General features: G+C 43.5%; 1 protein-coding gene across 1 annotated transcript in view; it reads right to left on the bottom strand.

Moving 5' to 3' along the window:
* hsd17b2 (hydroxysteroid (17-beta) dehydrogenase 2) overlaps nucleotides 1–18,066 on the bottom strand; it is a 29,887-nt gene extending 11,821 nt beyond the window's left edge. The window contains exon 1 of the mRNA XM_051692408.1: nucleotides 17,353–18,066. Coding sequence (XP_051548368.1) covers nucleotides 17,353–17,617 — 265 coding nt within the window. The 5' untranslated portion in view covers nucleotides 17,618–18,066. The remainder of the gene's footprint in view (nucleotides 1–17,352) is intronic.
* Nucleotides 18,067–18,415: the final 349 nt, after the last annotated feature.

The raw sequence follows: 18,415 nt of genomic DNA, 5'->3' as shown, positions 1-18,415 counted from the left end.
CCCTGGCGGACAGATCCACTCCTCTCCTTCTTCGACGGATGGCAGCGGTTCCTCCGGCTCTCGCCGGCCGGCAGCGACACCTCCATCCCCAGGCAGGCAGCCGCGGTTTCTCCCCTGGCAGATGACAGTGGTGAGGACTCCACGACAGCACATCCCTTCTCCCTCCCAGGTTTCGGCACCACTGTAACAGATAAAGGACAGGCAAGGAGGAGGTGGGAACCGGCTGAACAGTAAACATAAAGTTTTATAAGAAACTCAACATAAAACAAACATAATCAAACCCAGACACACATGCAATGCGGCTGCGTGCGTCTCTCTCTCTCTCAGACTGGCGCCTCTGGCTCCCCTTTATCTCGCTCTCCCACTGATCAGCTGATTCAGCGCTGGCTGTGCATCATTATGGCCCGGCCATGCCCTCCTCCTCGTCACACAGTCCCATATTGACTGCATCATCCACAGACCTGTTTGCTCAATAGGCAAACTGCAGGAGATCCACGAAGGGTTCAGTGATGTCCTTCAGGTGGGCCAACACCAGTCTCTCAAATGACTTCATGAACACAGATGTCAGAGCGACAGGTCTGTAGTCATTAAGTCCTGTGATTTTGGGTTTCTTTGGTATGGGGAAGACTGTGGAGCATTTGAAGCAGCAGGGAACTTCACAGTGCTCCAGTGATCTGTTGAAGATCTGTGTGAAGATGGGGGCCAGCTGGTCAGCACAGGATTTTAGACAAGTGGGTGAAACACTTTCTGAGCCCTGTGTTTTTTTGTCTTCTGTTTCCGGAAGACCCAGCACACATCCTCTTCACAGATCTGAAGTGCAGGTTGAGTAGCAGGAGAGGGGAGCAGGGTGGTTGCAGAAGATGTAAATGTGTGTGTGCTGTGAATGTTGGAGCGGATGTGGGGTGTGTGACTGGGCTTTTTAAATCTACAGTAAAACACATTCAGGTCGTCAGCCAGTTTTTGATTCCCTACAGTTTTGTCTTGTAGTTGGTAAAGTCTTTCAGGCCTCACCACACTTATACAGGGTCGTAAGCTGAAAACTGTTTTTTCAGCTTTTCAGATAGCTTCTTTTAGCCACTCTAATCTCCTTTGTCAGACTGTTTTTGTCCTGATTGTATAATATTTTATCCCCACATCTGTAAGCATCCTCTTTGGCCTGACGAAGCTGCCCGAGTTTTGCTGTAAACCATGGTTTGCCATTGTTGTATGTTAAATCAGTCCTAGTGGGAATGCACATATCCTCACAGAAATTTATACATGATGTCTGATATATGATGTCACAGTATCTGTGAGCTTGTCCAGGTCTGTGGCTGCAGCTCAAAAACACTCCAGTCAGTGCAGTCAGAACAGGCTTGCAGTTCCAGCTCTGCTTCATTGGTCCATCTCTTTACAGTGCTTACTACAGGTTTAGCTGATTTTAGTTTCTGCCTGTAGATCGGAAGAAGATGAACCAGACAGTGATCAAAGAGTCCTAAACTGCTCGAGGGACAGAGCAATATGCACCCTTTATTGTTGTGTAGCAATGATCCAGTGTATTTCTGTCTCTGGTGGGGCATGTAATGTGCTGTCTGTATGATCTGATCAGCCAGCTGTTGCAGCACTGCATTCACATTCGCTTGTGGAGGAACATAAACACTCACCAGAATAAACTAGGATAACTCCCCCGGCGAGTAGAAAGGCTTACAGTTGATAAAGAGCGCTTCCAAATTAGAACAGCACATCTTCTTCAGCGTTGTTACATCTGTACACTAACATTTGTTGATGTAAAAACATGTTCCACCACCTCTTGTTCCCTATCTGTCACTCACTCGACGTTGGTGTCGATGTAGTGACACTAGGGGTCACTCTTGGGAGCCCGAGACACCTCTGGTCTTTGATAAAAGGCCAATGAAACCACTTCACCTTGGTGAAAGACGAAAACGCTGCTACCTTGTGCAGAGATCGCTACCCTCCTACGGAAGGACGCGATAGAACCTGTCCCTCCAGCCGAGATGAAGAAAGGGTTTTACAGCCCCTACTTCATTGTACCGAAAAAAGGCGGTGGGTTGCGGCCAATCTTGGACCTGCGAGTACTGAACCGGGCTTTACACAGACTCCCGTTCAAGATGCTGACACAAAGATGCATTCTAGCGAGCGTCCAGCATCAAGATTGGTTTGCGGTGGTAGACCTGAAGGGTGCGTACTTTCATGTCTCGATCCTTCCTCGACACAGACCCTTCCTGCGGTTCGCGTTCGAGGGTCAGGCGTATCAGTACAAAGTCCTCCCTTTCGGCCTGTCCCTGTCTCCTCGCGTCTTTACAAAGATCACAGAGGCTGCCCTTGCCCCGTTAAGGGAGGTGGGCATTCGCATTGTCAGCTATCTCAACTACTGGCTAATCTTAGCTCACTCTCGAGACGTGTTGTGCACACACAGGGACCTGGTGCTCTCACACCTCAGCCGACTAGGGCTTCGGGTCAACTGGGAAAAGAGCAAGCTCCTCCCGGTTCAGAGCATCTCTTTTCTCGGTTTGGAGTTGGACTCAGTCTCCTTGACGGCACGCCTTACAAACGATCGCGCCCAGTCGGTGCTGGCCTGTTTGAAGGCGTTCAAACAGAAAACAGCGGTTCCACTGAAACTTTTTCAGAGGCTCCTAGGGCATATGGCATCCTCGGTGGTGGCCACCCCGCTCGGGTTGATGCATATGAGGCCGCTTCGGCACTGGCTCCAGACTCGAGTCCCGAGACGGGCATGGCACCACGGGACACCGCGTGGCCATTACGTTGGTCTTTTCAGCCCTTGGACCGACCTCTCGTTTCTACGAGCAGGTGTTCCTCTAGAACTGGTCCCCAGGTGCGTCGTGGTCACGACAGACGCCTCCAAAATGGGCTGGGGCACCGTTTGCAACGGGCACGCAGCCACCGGCCTCTGGACGGGTCCGCGGCTGCGTTGGCACATCAACTGCCTCGAGTTGTTGGCAATTCTGCTCGCCCTGCGGAGGTTTCGGCCGTTGATCCAGGGCAAGCACGTGTTAGTTCAGACAGACAACACGACAATGGTAGCATATGTCAACCGCCAAGGTGGTTTGCGCTCTCGTTGTATGTCACAACTCACCCACCGTCTCCTCCTCTGGAGTCAGCAGCACCTCAAGTCGCTGCAAGCCACTCACATCCCGGGCAACCTCAACACTATGGCGGACGCGCCGTCACAACAGGTTACCCTCAGGGGAAAGTGGAGACTCCACCTTCAGGTGGTCCAGCTGATTTGGAGTTGATTCAACAGGCACAGGTGTACCTGTTCACCTCCCAAGAATCCTCCCCACTGCCCGCTCTGGTACGCCCTGACCGAGGCCTCCCTCGGCACAAATGTGCTGGAACACAGCTGGCCCCCTGGCATTCGCAAATATGCGTTTTCCCCCAGTGGGCCTGCTTGCACAGACCCTGTGCAAGGTCAGGGAGGACGAGGAGAAGGTCATCCTGGTAAGCACCCTACTGGCCTGCCCAGACGTAGTGCTCGGACCTCACGCTCCTCGCGACAGCTCCCCCCTGGCAAAATTCCCCTGAGGAAGGACCTTCTTTCTCAGGGAAGGGGCACCATCCGGCACCCGCGCCCAGACCTCTGGAATCTCCATGTCTGGCCCCTGGACGGGGCGTGGAAGACCTAAGCTGTCTCCCACCTGTGATGGTAGACACGATCACTCAGGCTAGGGCTCCCTCTACGAGGTGCCTGTATGCCTTTTAGTGGCGTCTGTTCGCTAAGTGGTGTTCTTCCTGTCGGGAAGACCCCCAGAGATGCACAGTCAGATCAGTGCTTTCCTTCCTGCAAGAGAGGTTGGAAGGGAGGCTGTCCCCTTCCACCTTGAAGGTGTACATTGCTGCCATAGCAGCACACCACGACGCAGTCGACGGTAAGTTCTTAGGATAGCATGATCTGATCATCAGGTTCCTAAGAGGCGCCAGGAGGCTGAATCCCTCCAGGCCGCGCCTCGTTCCCTCAGCGGACCTCTGTAGTTCTTCAGGGTCTACAGAGAGCCCCCTTTGAGCCTTTGCAGTCAGCCGAGCTTAAGGCACTCTCCTTGAAGACTGCCCTCCTGACTGCACTCACTTCCATCAAGAGGGTAGGTGACCTGCAAGCGTTCTCTGTCAGCGAAACGTGCCTGGAGTTCGGTCTAGGTTACTCTCACGTGATCCTGAGACCCTGACCGGGCTATGTGCCCAAGGTTCCCACCACCCCTTTAGGGACTAGGTGGTGAACCTGCAAGTGCTGCCCCAGGAGGAGGCAGACCCAGCCCCGTCGTCGCTGTGTCCGGTGCGTGCTTTACGCATCTATTTGGATCGCACGCAGAGCTTTAGAATCTCTGAGCAGCTCTTTGTCTGCTTTTGGTGCACAGCGGAAAGGAAGCGCTGTCTCCAAGCAGAGGATCGCCCACTGGCTTGTTGACGCCATAACTATGGCATATCTTGCCCAAAACATGCCGCCCCCGGTAGGGCTACGAGCCCATTCTACCCGTGGTTTAGTGGTTTCTTGGGCCTTGGCCAGAGGTGCCTCTCTAACAGACATTTGCAGAGCAGCGGGCTGGGCAACACCCAACACCTTTGCAAGGTTCTACAACCTCCGGGTGGAACCGGTTTCGTCCCAGGTAGTGGCACGCAACTTAAGCGGATAAGCCCGGGATAGCCGGCCGGGTGTATCGCTTGCATATAGCACCTTCCACCTCCTTTTGAGCTGAAGACGTGCGCTGTTAATTCCCAGTAGTGTTCACAAAATTGTTCCCTGGTTGACTTCCTCCGAGCCCTGTGGCAGTCAAGTTTTCGGAGAGACTCACTGCCGGCCCAGTACACGCGCTTACTAAGAGCCCGGTTCTGGTGTAGGTGCTCCGCATGTGGCGGTTCCCTGTAAGGCTAACCCCATGCGATCTATATCTTCCGCTAATTCGTTTCCCTGCTGGCAAACTGCGTCTTCCTTGGGCAGAGCCCCTCTGCCCCAGTCTCCATGTTGTAGTAACTCCTCCCCCATTGGGCAGGATCTACCTTGAAGGCTCTCCACATGGTTGGAAAGACCATGTGACATATTCTTCCACTTAAATATCCCCCCCTCTCTTGGGGCGAGGTGTGGTCTCCGCGATGTCCTCCCCTTGGGAGGGACACCCCCCGACTAGACCTGGCGGCCCAGTCGGATAATCCCCCTTCTTTTTTAGGGAGTGGAAAAAGAGAAGGGGAAAAGAGGCCACGACTGGGTTAAGCCTGTCTCTATCTTTGGGTAGTCGACTTGTCCCCAAAAAGGGCCGTTCGACACTCATAAATGTGTTGGGGGAGGTTACGTGTCGACCTGGTGTGCTGGCTATGAGACACACAGCAAGTCTGCCCACCACACACCGCCAGTTCACGTAACACAGTTCAGCCTTGTGGCGTTTTGTATAGGGACCCCTAGTGTCACTACATCGACACCAACGTCGAGTGAGTGACAGATAGGGAACGTCATGATTACTGGTGTAACCTCCGTTTCCTGATGGAGGGAACGAGACGTTGGTCCCTCCTGCCACAACGTTGAACTACCCGCTGAAATGGCCGGACCTTATATCGGCTCCTCAGCATAAAACCTGAATGAGTGGTTGCATACCAGCTCCTTTTATACCCGTATGATCGGGGGAGTGGCATGCAAATACCACTCGCCAATTTTCATTGGCCTTTTATCAAAGACCAGAGGTGTCTCTGGCTCACAAGAGTGACCCCTAGTGTCACTACATCGACACCAACGTCTCGTTCCCTCCATCAGGGAACGGAGGTTACACCAGTAACCATGACGTTTTCCCTGTTAACTCCACGGTGCGATCTGCTCTGAACAGCTGGATGCCCGGTAGATGTAATGCACTGTCCGGAATGGCTTCACTCAGCCAGGTTTCCGTGAAGCACAATGCAGCAGAATCTGCAAAGTCCTTATTTTTGTGGGTGGAAGTAATTTGTCCGTTTTGTTAGGAAGAGAGCGAAGATTCACTAGATAGATGCTTGGCAGTGTCTCCGCGCTCTCGGAGCTTGACCAGCGCGCCAGTTCGCTTACTACATTTGCGTCTTTTAATTCGCTTGTACAGTACCGCTGCTCCTCCGACTAAAATGTCCAACAGAACATTTGAATAATCAAAAACTGGTAAAAGATTGTCTGGCGTGTGCTGCTGAATATTCAGCAGTTCGTCTCTGGTAAAACTGATCAGAAATAAATTACTAAACACAGGACAAACAAACAAAAACAGCAAAACAACTGGAGAGCTCCATACTGAGGCAGCCATCTGCGGCGCCAACTTAGGAATCATCATATTAAAAAATAAGAGCATATAAAAAATAACAAAAACACATACAGTATAGCATAAATATATTCAAACATGATGCATAAAAGTACATTAAAGCCAGTATGATTTAACCTGTTTATTATTATTAATATAAAATAATAATAATAATAGTGATCTGTTTGTTAAGAAGACCAATTGCACATACAACAAATGATTTTTCATAGCTTGCTTTTTGGCCTTTTGTGTCCTATAACGTCAACCTGATGGAAGGAGCTGGAATTTACCATTGAGAGGGTGTGTTGTGTCATTTGTAATTAATGCCTTCCTGTATACCACCCTTTTATAAATATCATCTAGTGATCTTTGTTTGACACCCACAATTTCCCTGCTGTTTTTACAATTCTGTCCAGTTTAATTTTATTAGTTAACTGTCCGTACCAAACTGTTATATTGAAAACCAGAATACTTTCAATTAATTGGTATAAACCCTTTGCAGAACACTTTGGCTGACAGCAAACTCTCTCATCTTCCGCAGCAAAAATAACCTCTGATTTGCTTTTTTTTTACAAATGAATTCCACATTTCCAGAAAAAGTTTGCTTGCTGTCAATAAAGATCACCAGGTACTTGAAACAGTCAACAGTATCCACCACTTGACCACATAGCATAATTGCTGAAAGGGGTTCTTGATGACCTAAAATTAATTCCTTTTTTTTTTTCAGCATTTATTTGCAGTAAACTCGACTCACTCTATTGTTCCAACTTAGAGTATTTCCATACTCATAGTACTTATTATTAAGAGAGTTCCTATTTAAATGTGCAACTAGTGCCATATCATCTGCACATTTAAATCATTTAAAATCCCTGCTATTCAAATTCATTTAATTTGTGTAGATAAAAAATAACAGTTTTTTTTTTTTTTTTTTTTAATTGGTCGTATTACAGACATCTTCCACAAAAAATGCACAGTGAGAGTATTTATTAAGAACTGAAAAAGTTTTGTAACAACTCCCGACAGTTCACGAGAACACACCTTTAATACCCGGCCTCATAGACCATCTGGCCAGGGGCCTTATAAGGCTTAACTTGTGCCAGACAAGTCCTGATCTCCTGCTGTGTAAAATTAATAATAGGGCCCATCCGGATATCAGCACACAAGTCATTAATATCTTCTCTATTATTACCCACATCAAATCTCCCATAAAACTTATTCAAATAATTTACAAATTTAGATATGTCAGTGTCAGTAATACTGATATTGATATTATGGTCCCTTGGAACCCTGCCCATCATTATGTTAAGACCTTGCCATGCAGCTTTATGATTTTGATTACATAGTATACTTTCAACCTTATTTTTAAAATAAATGTTTGCTTTTGTATCATAACTCTCAATTCCTTCCTTTTAACATTAAAACATTCCTGATCCTTTTTAAGAAAGGCTGCCTTTTTTTCAATGAGACAGACCTTTAAGTCTTTTGAGAGCCACGGTTTGTTATTAGAAAACACTTTAACAGTTTTAGTATCTATAACAGACTCTTCACAAAACTGTATATAAGAAGTAATACAGTCAGTTAACTCATGAGGGTCTCTACAAGTATGGAAGAACACAACCCAGTTTGTTGTACAAAAACGGTCCTTTAGCATATCGTCCTTGTTCTTGTTCCAAACCTGGATTTTCTTTTCCGCTGGTTTCTCCCTTCTCACCCGCTGTCTATATTTAGGTAATAAATTAATAACATTATGATTGGATCTTCCAATAGGAGCTTTGCATACTGCCTTGTACGCATCCTCTATGTTTCCATAGCACAAATCCAGGGTGCTTGACAAGCAGGTTCGTCAGTCAATGTACTGTTGCAAATTTGTGAGATGTCTGCCAATGAAAAACTGTTAAAGTTTCCCAATATAAAAACTGGTTGGTCAGCTGATCGTAATAAAATATTATTAAAACACTCTGTAATGTGCTCCACTGCTTCATTATAATTAGGCCCAGGTACATACATGAGAAGTATGGTTAATTGACCAAATTCCTGGGGCAGATAAAAATGCCTTAAAGAAAAAGCTAAAACCTCATAGTGTGGAGTACACGTCTGCTCAATTATGTTAAACTGTGTTGCCCATTTCTTGTTAACATGCACACAGAGTCCCTCGCCCACAGATTTGTGTGATTTTACATTATATCTGTTCGCTCTGATGGTCAAAAATCCTTCAATATCCACATCGTGATTCTCACTTAGCCACGTTTCAGTAAAACAATGAGATTACTGCGTCTGAATTCCTCTTCCCGCTTGACGGGAAATACCACTTCATCCAGTTTATTGTTGAGGGATCTAATATTAGACAGTGCGATCACTGGGAGAGGGTGATGCTTCCCGTTTCCATAGCCGGTTATGAATTCCCCTTCTGGATCCACGCTTTTTGGTCTTAAATCTCCCTTTCCTGGAGGGGCCTGCAATAGGACAAACGGCAGGACCTCTGCTGTTGGCATTGTAGCGCAGGGAAAGCAAGAAATCCCTCGAATAGACGATAGTCCGTGTTGGCAGAACCGGAACAGACTTGGCATCTGCAACCATGCTTGCCAATATCAATCCAGCCAGGACTATCACAATAAAACATGTCGCAAGGGCGTTCATACTGGCTAAAATAAATAAACTTAAACTACGACTGTACTTAAAATAGCATGCAAAAGAAAATAACAAAATCATCAAACGACACTGACAGATAATGACAAACAGTGAGACACTGGGTCAGCGACAGGCCTTGGCCCTTTAACATTTAATCTAGCGAATTTTTCCAAGATTCCTTATAGGAAGATTTAATTCTTCCTTCAGTCAGTTTAAGGTGCCCCCGCTGGTGGCCCTTTTATAACCATGATCAAAGGACTGTGAATTCAGTCCTCCCTCCAAACAGTTTATCACCTCACCTGACGTGAGTTCTGTGGAGAGAACTGGCTACCCTCGGACTATGGCAAGTGTCATTGTGGTGTCACTCACTGTCCCAGACTCTTTCCCACTCATGTGTGGAAGGGGGTTTTCTGCAAACTTTCTACCACAATTTTTGATAGCAAGCACAGCCAAATCAGTATTTTGGCGCTGTGCTATAGCGACCCCTACTGTCGACCATCGATGTAATGTCGAGTGACCGACATGAAAGGGAACGTCTAGATTACTATTGTATCCTCGGTTTTCTGAAAGGAGGGAATGAGATATTACATAGCCTTTCCTCTCGCCTCTTCAGTGGAATGTCCTGAGGAGGCTGTCTTTCGGTCCACCTTTCATATGCTTGCTGCGCATTGAAGACGGGACTTTGAAAGACATCTGCCAATGAAATTGGCTGGATGGAAAACCACTCAGAGAGCTTGGGGCTCTCGGGAGCGACTCCTACTGTCGATCATCAACGTAACATCTCATTCCCTCCTTTCAAGGAACCAGGGTTACAATAGTTACTTGGGTGTTTTGTACAGGGTGAATCTCACAAAACATAAAGATATTAAGATTTTTGCACTGTGAAATTAGTTCAAGCACATTTCCTCCCAAATTCTCATTACCATAATGCTTTATGAATTAGGAGTCATGAAATACCAAGAAACAATAATATTTACAGCATTCATTCATAATAGTTAATGTTTATTTATAAATGTACTGTTGTTCATTGTTAGTTCTTAATGCATTAATGGCAACATATACACTTTAATAAATAAATTGTTAAAATGTATATATGTAGAAATTAACAGTAACGAAGACTGAAAAATTATATACAAATATTGTTTATTGGTTGCCTTAACTATTGTGTTAATTATAATGTATTGTAATCAGTGTTGGGTAAGTTACTCATTACTCACTGGGTAAGTTACAAACATTTCAACCATGGCAACTCTCGGAAAGGTTTGGCATGTTGATGCAGGTAAGGCATGTAGATAAGATATTGGTCTTGGCGGGCTAGATCTGCTGCGCTGCTGCTGCTGCAGAGCAAGTACGGAGACTTGTTACTGTTAGTAAATAAACATACTGAGTTAGCATGTAGACATGCTGCTGTTGCTTCACAGAATGCGAGACATGCTGCATCGAGCATGAAAGACATACTGCTGCACAATTAGAGATACATACAATCCCATGTAGCAGATCTAGACAGGTGGGAGCTGGGGATGAAGGTGGGTTTCAGAGCGAAGCTCTTCCAGCGCGCTGCAGTGAACTGCTATCTCAAGACTGATCTATATAAATGTTATGCGAAGAGGGAGAAGCGAGCTGATTGGCTATATGAATACACATTAAGGAACCAGCCAGCTTCAGCCATGCAAACCGATTGCTTAGCATGTCACGTGTGAGCAAGCCAATTGGTATAAACGGAATAACAATGGGAGAACCTATCACCTTCGCCCAAAAGAGTTTTATGGCTGAACTTGGGTCTACTTTTCTTTTTTCGATTAACAATTTTTATTGATTCGCGTATATGTACCTCATAAGACAAAACATATATACATAGAATCAAACTTAACCCCAACTATTACCCCTCCCCCTCCCAATCCCACCCTAACCCCAACAACATAACAGTGGTCCCAAATGACATAGACACACACATGCACAAAAAACAAAACAAATAAATAACCAAATAAAAAAAAAAACACAACAACAACAATCACACATCCACGTATGACAAATACCCGCCCTGTTTCTCCATGAACACTTTATACCTCCCTGTTCCTCTGAATGTTACTTCCTCAAAGGCCGCCACCCTTCCCATCTCCGAGCACCACTATTGAAAAGAGGGCACTCCAGCCCCTCAAAATGATCTGCCTGGCGATCATGACACTGGTTAAGACCCAACTCTTTATGTGTCTACTTTCAATGTCAATGACCGCCCCATCACCCAAGATACAGAGTCTGGGGCAGAATGATACCTGAATGCCTAACACATCGCACACCAGACTCTGCACCTTTAACCAAAACTTTTGTATTTCAACACACCCCCAAAAGACATGGGTTATATCTCCGTCCTCTGATTGGCATCGCCAGCAGGTGGGTGTGTCTTTAAGACCAAGCATATACAATTTAGAGGGGGTCCTATAGAACCGATGTAAAATCTTGAATTGTATAAGGTGCACCCTTGCATCTCTAGATGCAGTTTTTATGTTTTTTTTCAATCCTAGCCCATTCTCCCTCCTCCAATTCCAAGTTTAAATCTTTCTCCCATAATCTCTTGAGAGTGGTTGAGACTCCGTCCCCCAGACTCTGAATTAATAAGGAGTAATACACTGATGCCTCATGGCCTTTTCCAAAAGCAGAAATCACCTCTCCTAGAGTATCTGCTGCTTTAGGGGTTGTATTCTATTCCCAAAAATAGTACAGAGCAAGTGGCATAGCTGAAGATACCTAAAAAACTGAGATCTGGGGATCCCAAAATATTGAACCAAATTTTCAAAGGATCTCATCACACCACTCTCATAAAGATCACTGAGTGTATTAACCCCCCTCGCAATCCACTCTGACCAACAAAAAGGGGACTTATTAATGCATAGTTTGGGGTTTAGCCATAGGCTCGAGGCAACATTTAGATAAATATCTGAATTAAACACTCTGGACACTTTTGTCCATACTGAGTGCAAATGTGAAATAACGGGGTGTGATTTAACTTCTCTGGTTAGATTGACAGAAAGGCTTTGCAGTGGCAAAATAGGGGCAAGAACTTCTAGTTCAATGCAGAACCAGGGAAGAGCTCTCTCAGGTGGAAGCGACCAATGAGCCAAATGTCTGAGACTGAACGCATAATAATAAAACAAAATCTTGGGTAGGCCTAGCCCACCTTTGTCAATTGGCCTATGCAATTTACTAAAATGGGGAGCTTACCACTCTAAATAACAGACTTCCCTATGCTCTCAAATTGCTTGAAATAAGAGAGGGGGACATCTACCGAGAGAGACTGTAGCAGGTAGTTAAATTTTGGAATACAGTTCATTTTAATAACATTAACCTTCCCAGTCATCAATAAATGTAATGAAGCCCACCTGTCTACATCGCTCGAAAACCTTTTTATTAAAGGGTCAAATTAACTCTAACTAAATCAGACAAATTTGCTGGGAATAAAATACCCAAATACTTAATGCCCTGTTTGGGCCACTGTAAGGTGCCTAGCTGGAAGGCTGTTACTAAACAGTACGCTGTCAGAGCCAAAGCTTTGGATTTAGAGCAGTTGTCTTTGTAGCCTGAGAATTTGGAAAAGGAATTAATAATTCTGTGGAGGCAAGGCATAGATTTAGTAGTGTCAGAGATGAATAATAAAATATCATCTGCATAAAGCAGAAGCTTATGCGCCACGCCTCCCGCCACCACCCCTGGAAAATGATCCTCCTTTCTTATCGCGACTGCTAATGGTTCCAGGGCAAAACAGAACAATAATGGGGAAAGAGGGCAACCTTGCTGGGTGCCCCTATTCAGTGTAAAATAATCTGAAATGTATCCATTTGTTTGTACCACTGCTACAGGTTGTCTATAAAGTAACTTGATCCAACCAATAAACATACTCTCGAACCCATACATTTCCAAAATCTTAAAGAGATATTCCCATTCTACCATATCAAATGCCTTTTCGCCATCAAGTGAGATGACATAGACCAGAGTCTGATCATTCACCACTGACCACATGATATTGATGAAACACCTAATATTATCAGAAGAGCTATGACCCCGAATAAACCCTGCCTGATCTATATTTTATAAGAGATGTCATAACTTAAGGTTAGCCAAAATTTTAGCCAAAATTTTTACATCTAGCTGGATCGGGGAAATTGGATGGAAACACTTAGATTCGCTTGGATCTTTGTCTTTTTTAAGAATCAGAATGATCCGGGCTTGTGTCATGGCGTAAGATCTAAAAAATTCAGCGGCAAAACTATCTGGCCCCAGAGCCTTGCCTGGAGGTAAGGCCTTAATTACCTCGTCAAGTTCCTCCAAGGTTATCTCAGAATCAATAAAGTTTTTTTGCTCAGTCGTAATTTAGGGAGTTCTAATGGTTCCACAAAATTTCTAATATCTTCATCAGTAGACGAAGACGTGGAACTATAAAGATTAAGATAGAATTCTTTAAAGGCATTATTAATATCAATGGCCGAGGTAAAAATTTCACCACCAGCAGATTTCACTGAAGGAATGGTAGAAATAGACTCTCTCTGTTTTATATATCTAGCCAAAATCTTCCCTGCTTTGTCCCCTGACTCAAAATATGACTGTCTTGACCTGAATAACCAAAACGCCACTTTTCGTGACAAAATAGTATTATATCTGTATTTCAAATGGGTAAATTCTCTGAGGCCATTAGACGACATTCGGCACTTCAGCTCTGCCTCGGCACTTTTAATATTCCCTTCCAAGTCCACTAGTTCTCGTGCTTTGGATTCTTTGGTGAATGAGGCATACTGTATGATCCTGCCCCTAAGAACTGCCTTAAGAGCCTCCCAAGCCATATTCACAGAGGATACTGAGATACTCCATATAGACATTGATTTTAGTCTTTAGCATTTGTTGGAAATCAGGATTTTGCAAAAGGGATACATTAAAGCACCAGCTGTATGATTTATTTTTCTCCATATGTGGCAACACCTCCAAGTTCACCAGGGCGTGATCTGAGACTAAAATGTTTCCAATTGAGCAATCGATAACAGATGAAATGAGGGACTTAGATATATATAAAAAAAATCTATTCTAGAATAAATCTTATGGACTGATGAAAAAAAATTATAGTCTCTACCAGATGGGTTCAAAAGTCGCCTAACGTCTGCAAGACCAAGATTTTAACACATCCTGTGAAGCGTCAATGTTGCTCTAGGGGGCTTACACACTTTTGCTTAACTATGATCAAGGACTGAGTCCATCAAAAGATTGAAGTCACCTCCCAATATTATATCATGAGGGGTGCCAGCGGCTTGCAACATCCCTTCGAGATCTATAAAAAAGCCCTGATCATCAGTATTAGGTGCATAAATATTAGCCAAAATCAACCTTTGCCCCTGAATTTCTACTAGAACAACAATGACTCTTCCCAATTTATCTTTAATCTGTTTGAGACATTTGAATTGTAGATGTTTATTTATCAATATAATGACCCCCCTGCTCTTACTTGAGCCAGCACAAAAAAAAAACATGTCCACCCTATATCTTCCCAAATTTTTCAGCTTCCTGTGGGGAAAGATATGTTTCTTGAAGAAACACAATTTCATATTTCTTACACTTAAGAAAATAAATAACCTTCCCTCTTTTTATGGGGTGCCCTAACCCATTCACATTCCACGTGGAGAAAGATATCCCACTCATATTAACATCTGACATTTGATATGGTAGAAAAAATAAATTGTGTGTCAAAAACAAGATTACAAAGACCACATTTCAACATTAGTGCAACAATCAATCCCCGAACTTTCCCCAGAACAAAAACAAACAGAAAAAAGAAAAATGTGCGCATTAACCCCGCACACGACAGCGCCAACCGGCATCAATGCCTCTAAATTCAAATAGTCCATGTATGCCTACAAGAGCCCCTGCGACAACTTTGCCATCAGATTGCTCAAGTCCGGTGCTTCTATACAGATTTTTTGAGGCAAAATTACATAACAGAAAATACTTTGTAAAACAGACCCCAGCCAACAGGCAGAAGAAACAGAAAGAACATGTAGATTCATTCACAGAACTGTCTTGAAGGTGTGTTCCTTCACAAAACAAATTCCAGCTGACATAAAGCCATTCAGTTTCCTTGGACAGACAAACAAGTGTTACAAGTGTTCAGTGAACCAGCTGTTATGAGTGCAGCAGATGACATAATCATTCCAATGTCCCGTGAAAATACTCCACAAAAACAAACTCCAGCCAACAGGTGGCATAAGCACAAAGAACAAACAGATTCATCCACAACTGTCCCGAAGCAGTGTTATTCCACAAAACAAGCTCCAACCGCTAGGCGGAACCAGTACAAAAAGAAACAAAACAGGCATCCCGGTTCCTCGGATGATCAAGAGTCAAAATCACTCGGAGGCCGCATAAACAAAATACATCATGACTTACTCAGTCCGTCAGCTTTATAAAAGACATCCTTTGTGTGGGCATGTGGATATTTTGCAGTCATCTATAGTGTCCATTCTCAATCTGGCTGGGAACTTCAGTGTAAAAGCGATCTTCCGTAAATGCAAAAGTTTCTTGAAGGAAGTGTCATTCCACAAATAAAACTCCAGCTGCTAGGCACACAAAAATGGCCCAGAAAATCGAGTCGCTGAACAGCGAGTCAGTCCACTCACATAAGTAACATGCAATGGTTTACTCACCCATAGTTTCTATAAAGGACAGTGCTTTGGGGGGGCATAAAAATACTTTACGGCCGTCTTTGGTGTCTATCCTCAGTTTGGCCGGAAACATCAGTGCAAAAGCGATCTTCCGGTGATGTAAGAGTTTCTTACATTCCTTGAACCGATCGCATTTCTCTCTTGTCGAATTCGCAAAGTCCGGGAACAAGAAAATATTGTGATTCTTCCAAGAAAGCTTTCCTTTGCTCCTCGCCTGGCGCAACATGAGATCTTTATCGGATGATCTCAGAATTCTGGCCAGAATTGATCGGGGCCTGTCTCCCTCAGCAGATCCGTGAGCCGGGACTCTGTGAGCTCGCTCGATTTCCAGCTTATGGCCTGTTATGTCGAGCAGACTCGGGAAGAGCTCGTCCAGGAATTTCACCATATCTCTGCCCTCTTCATGCTCAGGAATTCCAATAATCTGTATATTGTTCTTTCGATTCCTATTTTCGAGATCATCCAATTTTTCCAAAATGTGTTCCTAGTCTGTTTTGGACACGGGCGGATTGGCGGATAATTCCCTTTTTCCGATGACTCCAGATAATTGATCTATTTCTCAACATATGCCACTCGTGACCAACTCAGAGAATTTTGTTTCCATCGCCATAATAGATAGATGTATTACAGCGAGATCCTCCAAGTCAGCAACAACCTTCATCAGCATCACCAAGATGTTGGACAGTTGACACTGAATTTCTTCTCCCATCATGCTTTCCAAATCGAGTCCCTGGCTCGCAGGGCTGCCAGAAGTTTCAGCTAGAGCACGTAAGAGTCTTTTTAATGTCTCCAGAGTCTGAGGATTTTGACTTCTTTGCCATGTTTACCTCAAAGAGCAAATATGTAACTGGGTGTATCGAATCTCACCGGATTATAACATGAAAATAATTAAAAACTAGCAAAGTGCGCAGAGCTAGTCGCTCACACGTCTGCTTCTCGCATGGCGTCACGTGACCCACGGGGTCTACTTTTCTAACATTGTCATTAAATTACTGACTTTACTGACTTCATCAAAAAAGTTACCTATTACATTTAAATTACATTCAAAAACAGTTTCACAGACTAATTCAAATGAATGTCTACATATCATCCTTGTTGATTGTTGCACACAAGTCAGACACTTAGAAACGCACAGACGTACATATCAACATAATTCATGTTTTAAATATATTCTGCAAATTATTTTAGAAATATCTGTCACCCAAGGATTGTACTTAAGATTAATTAACTTTATTGAAAGTCAGAAAATGCAATCTATTTATAAAAAATACAATGTATTGTGTTGCACTACTTTTGTATTTAAAAGTATTACAGTAACTAATTACTTTGATATCACATTACACCCCACACTGATTGTAAAAGTGTAACTGATTTTTATTTTATTTTATATTTTACCATTCAAATATGATTGTTTTTTCATTACAGTAATGAGAATGAGATTTGTTTGCATTACAGTCAAGAGAATTTGGGGGCATATTTCCTTAATTCTCTTGAAAATAATGTCACAATGCAAATCATCTGAATCGTCCTAAAATAGACTTCATTTTCTTTATGCAAAATATTATTTCTTATTTCTTTCTTATGAATAGAGGGTAAAATTTGACCTGCACATGTTCTTGAGAGGTGTCATGAGACTGCTAGATTATACAGTGCATTGCATAAAAATGCCAAAATCAGTGAAAGACAATACATTTAAACTTTATATTAATGTACAGAATACAGAATTTAGATGACTATGCACATAGCAGGATTTGAGCAGGATGTTGTCTTACCAGTGATGAGCACCGCTCTGTTCAGGGCAAGAAGTGTGGCCTCCTCTCTCCCTACATAGAGGATCAAACCACACAGCACACTCACTAGTCCCACTTTAAAAACATTCGAATGAATAAACCAACTCAACGTCACTCCAGAAACCATGAATAAGACTAACCACCTCAAGGACCGGCCCTCTACCACATGCACTAGCAGTAACCCAACACTTATAACCATGAGTGTAACGTAAAGAAAATAAAGACAGCATTCTACGATCATCTCCATTTTAACAGCTTCTGCAGTAATGAAGTCGCCAATACTATCAGGAAATCTAGAAAGACGTCTGTAAGGTCATAAGCCCTCTACTGTCTTCAGCTGGTTTGATTAGTCTGTGAATCTTGTAAATCTTTTAAGTTGAATTCTGCACACTCACACAAAAATGAACCACACCCCTCACAAGTGTCTATTGTATGGTGTATATTTAGGCATGTTTAAACATGTCTAAGGGTTGCTGAGTTGATCCTTGAGATAATTACTCCTAGTAATCTGTTTTATTATAAAAAAATAAATAAAAAAAAAACTAAAAACTTTGGTTTTAGTTTTTGGCACAAAAGCATACTCTAAATATGTACATAAATCATTTTAAGAAATGTCTAAATGGAAACAAATGAAAACTTTGTAAAACAAAGCAATATGCATTATAGAATTTAATATGTGATTTGAACAACATAATTGGATGCCAAAATGCATGATTGTATTTGTTTGCTTAAATATCTTCTGGCTGGACAGCATTTTAAAAAAAAAAAACAAAAAAAAACAAAAAACATTTGTATCTTATTTCACAACTGTAGAGCTCTAGTGTAACTTTAATGTAATTCTATCTGCAAATCAACAAGGCTTTGTTTTCCTTTTGTTAACAACTGACTTTCAAACTTTCTGAGCATGTATGAGTGTTAAACTTGCACAACAGGGAGAAGAACTCCCTGGTCATTTTGAAAAAGCCTTCCTCCAAACAGGTACTACTAATGGCTCAGCCTAGGCAAGCCAGGCCCTGTGGCGCAACGGTAGCACGTCTGACTACAG

The sequence above is a fragment of the Myxocyprinus asiaticus genome, chromosome 48 (assembly GCF_019703515.2).
Source record: "Myxocyprinus asiaticus isolate MX2 ecotype Aquarium Trade chromosome 48, UBuf_Myxa_2, whole genome shotgun sequence".
NCBI classification, from domain to species: Eukaryota; Metazoa; Chordata; class Actinopteri; order Cypriniformes; family Catostomidae; genus Myxocyprinus; species Myxocyprinus asiaticus.
Note: the sequence above shows the minus strand (reverse complement) of the source record. Positions and strands in the feature narration are given on the sequence as shown.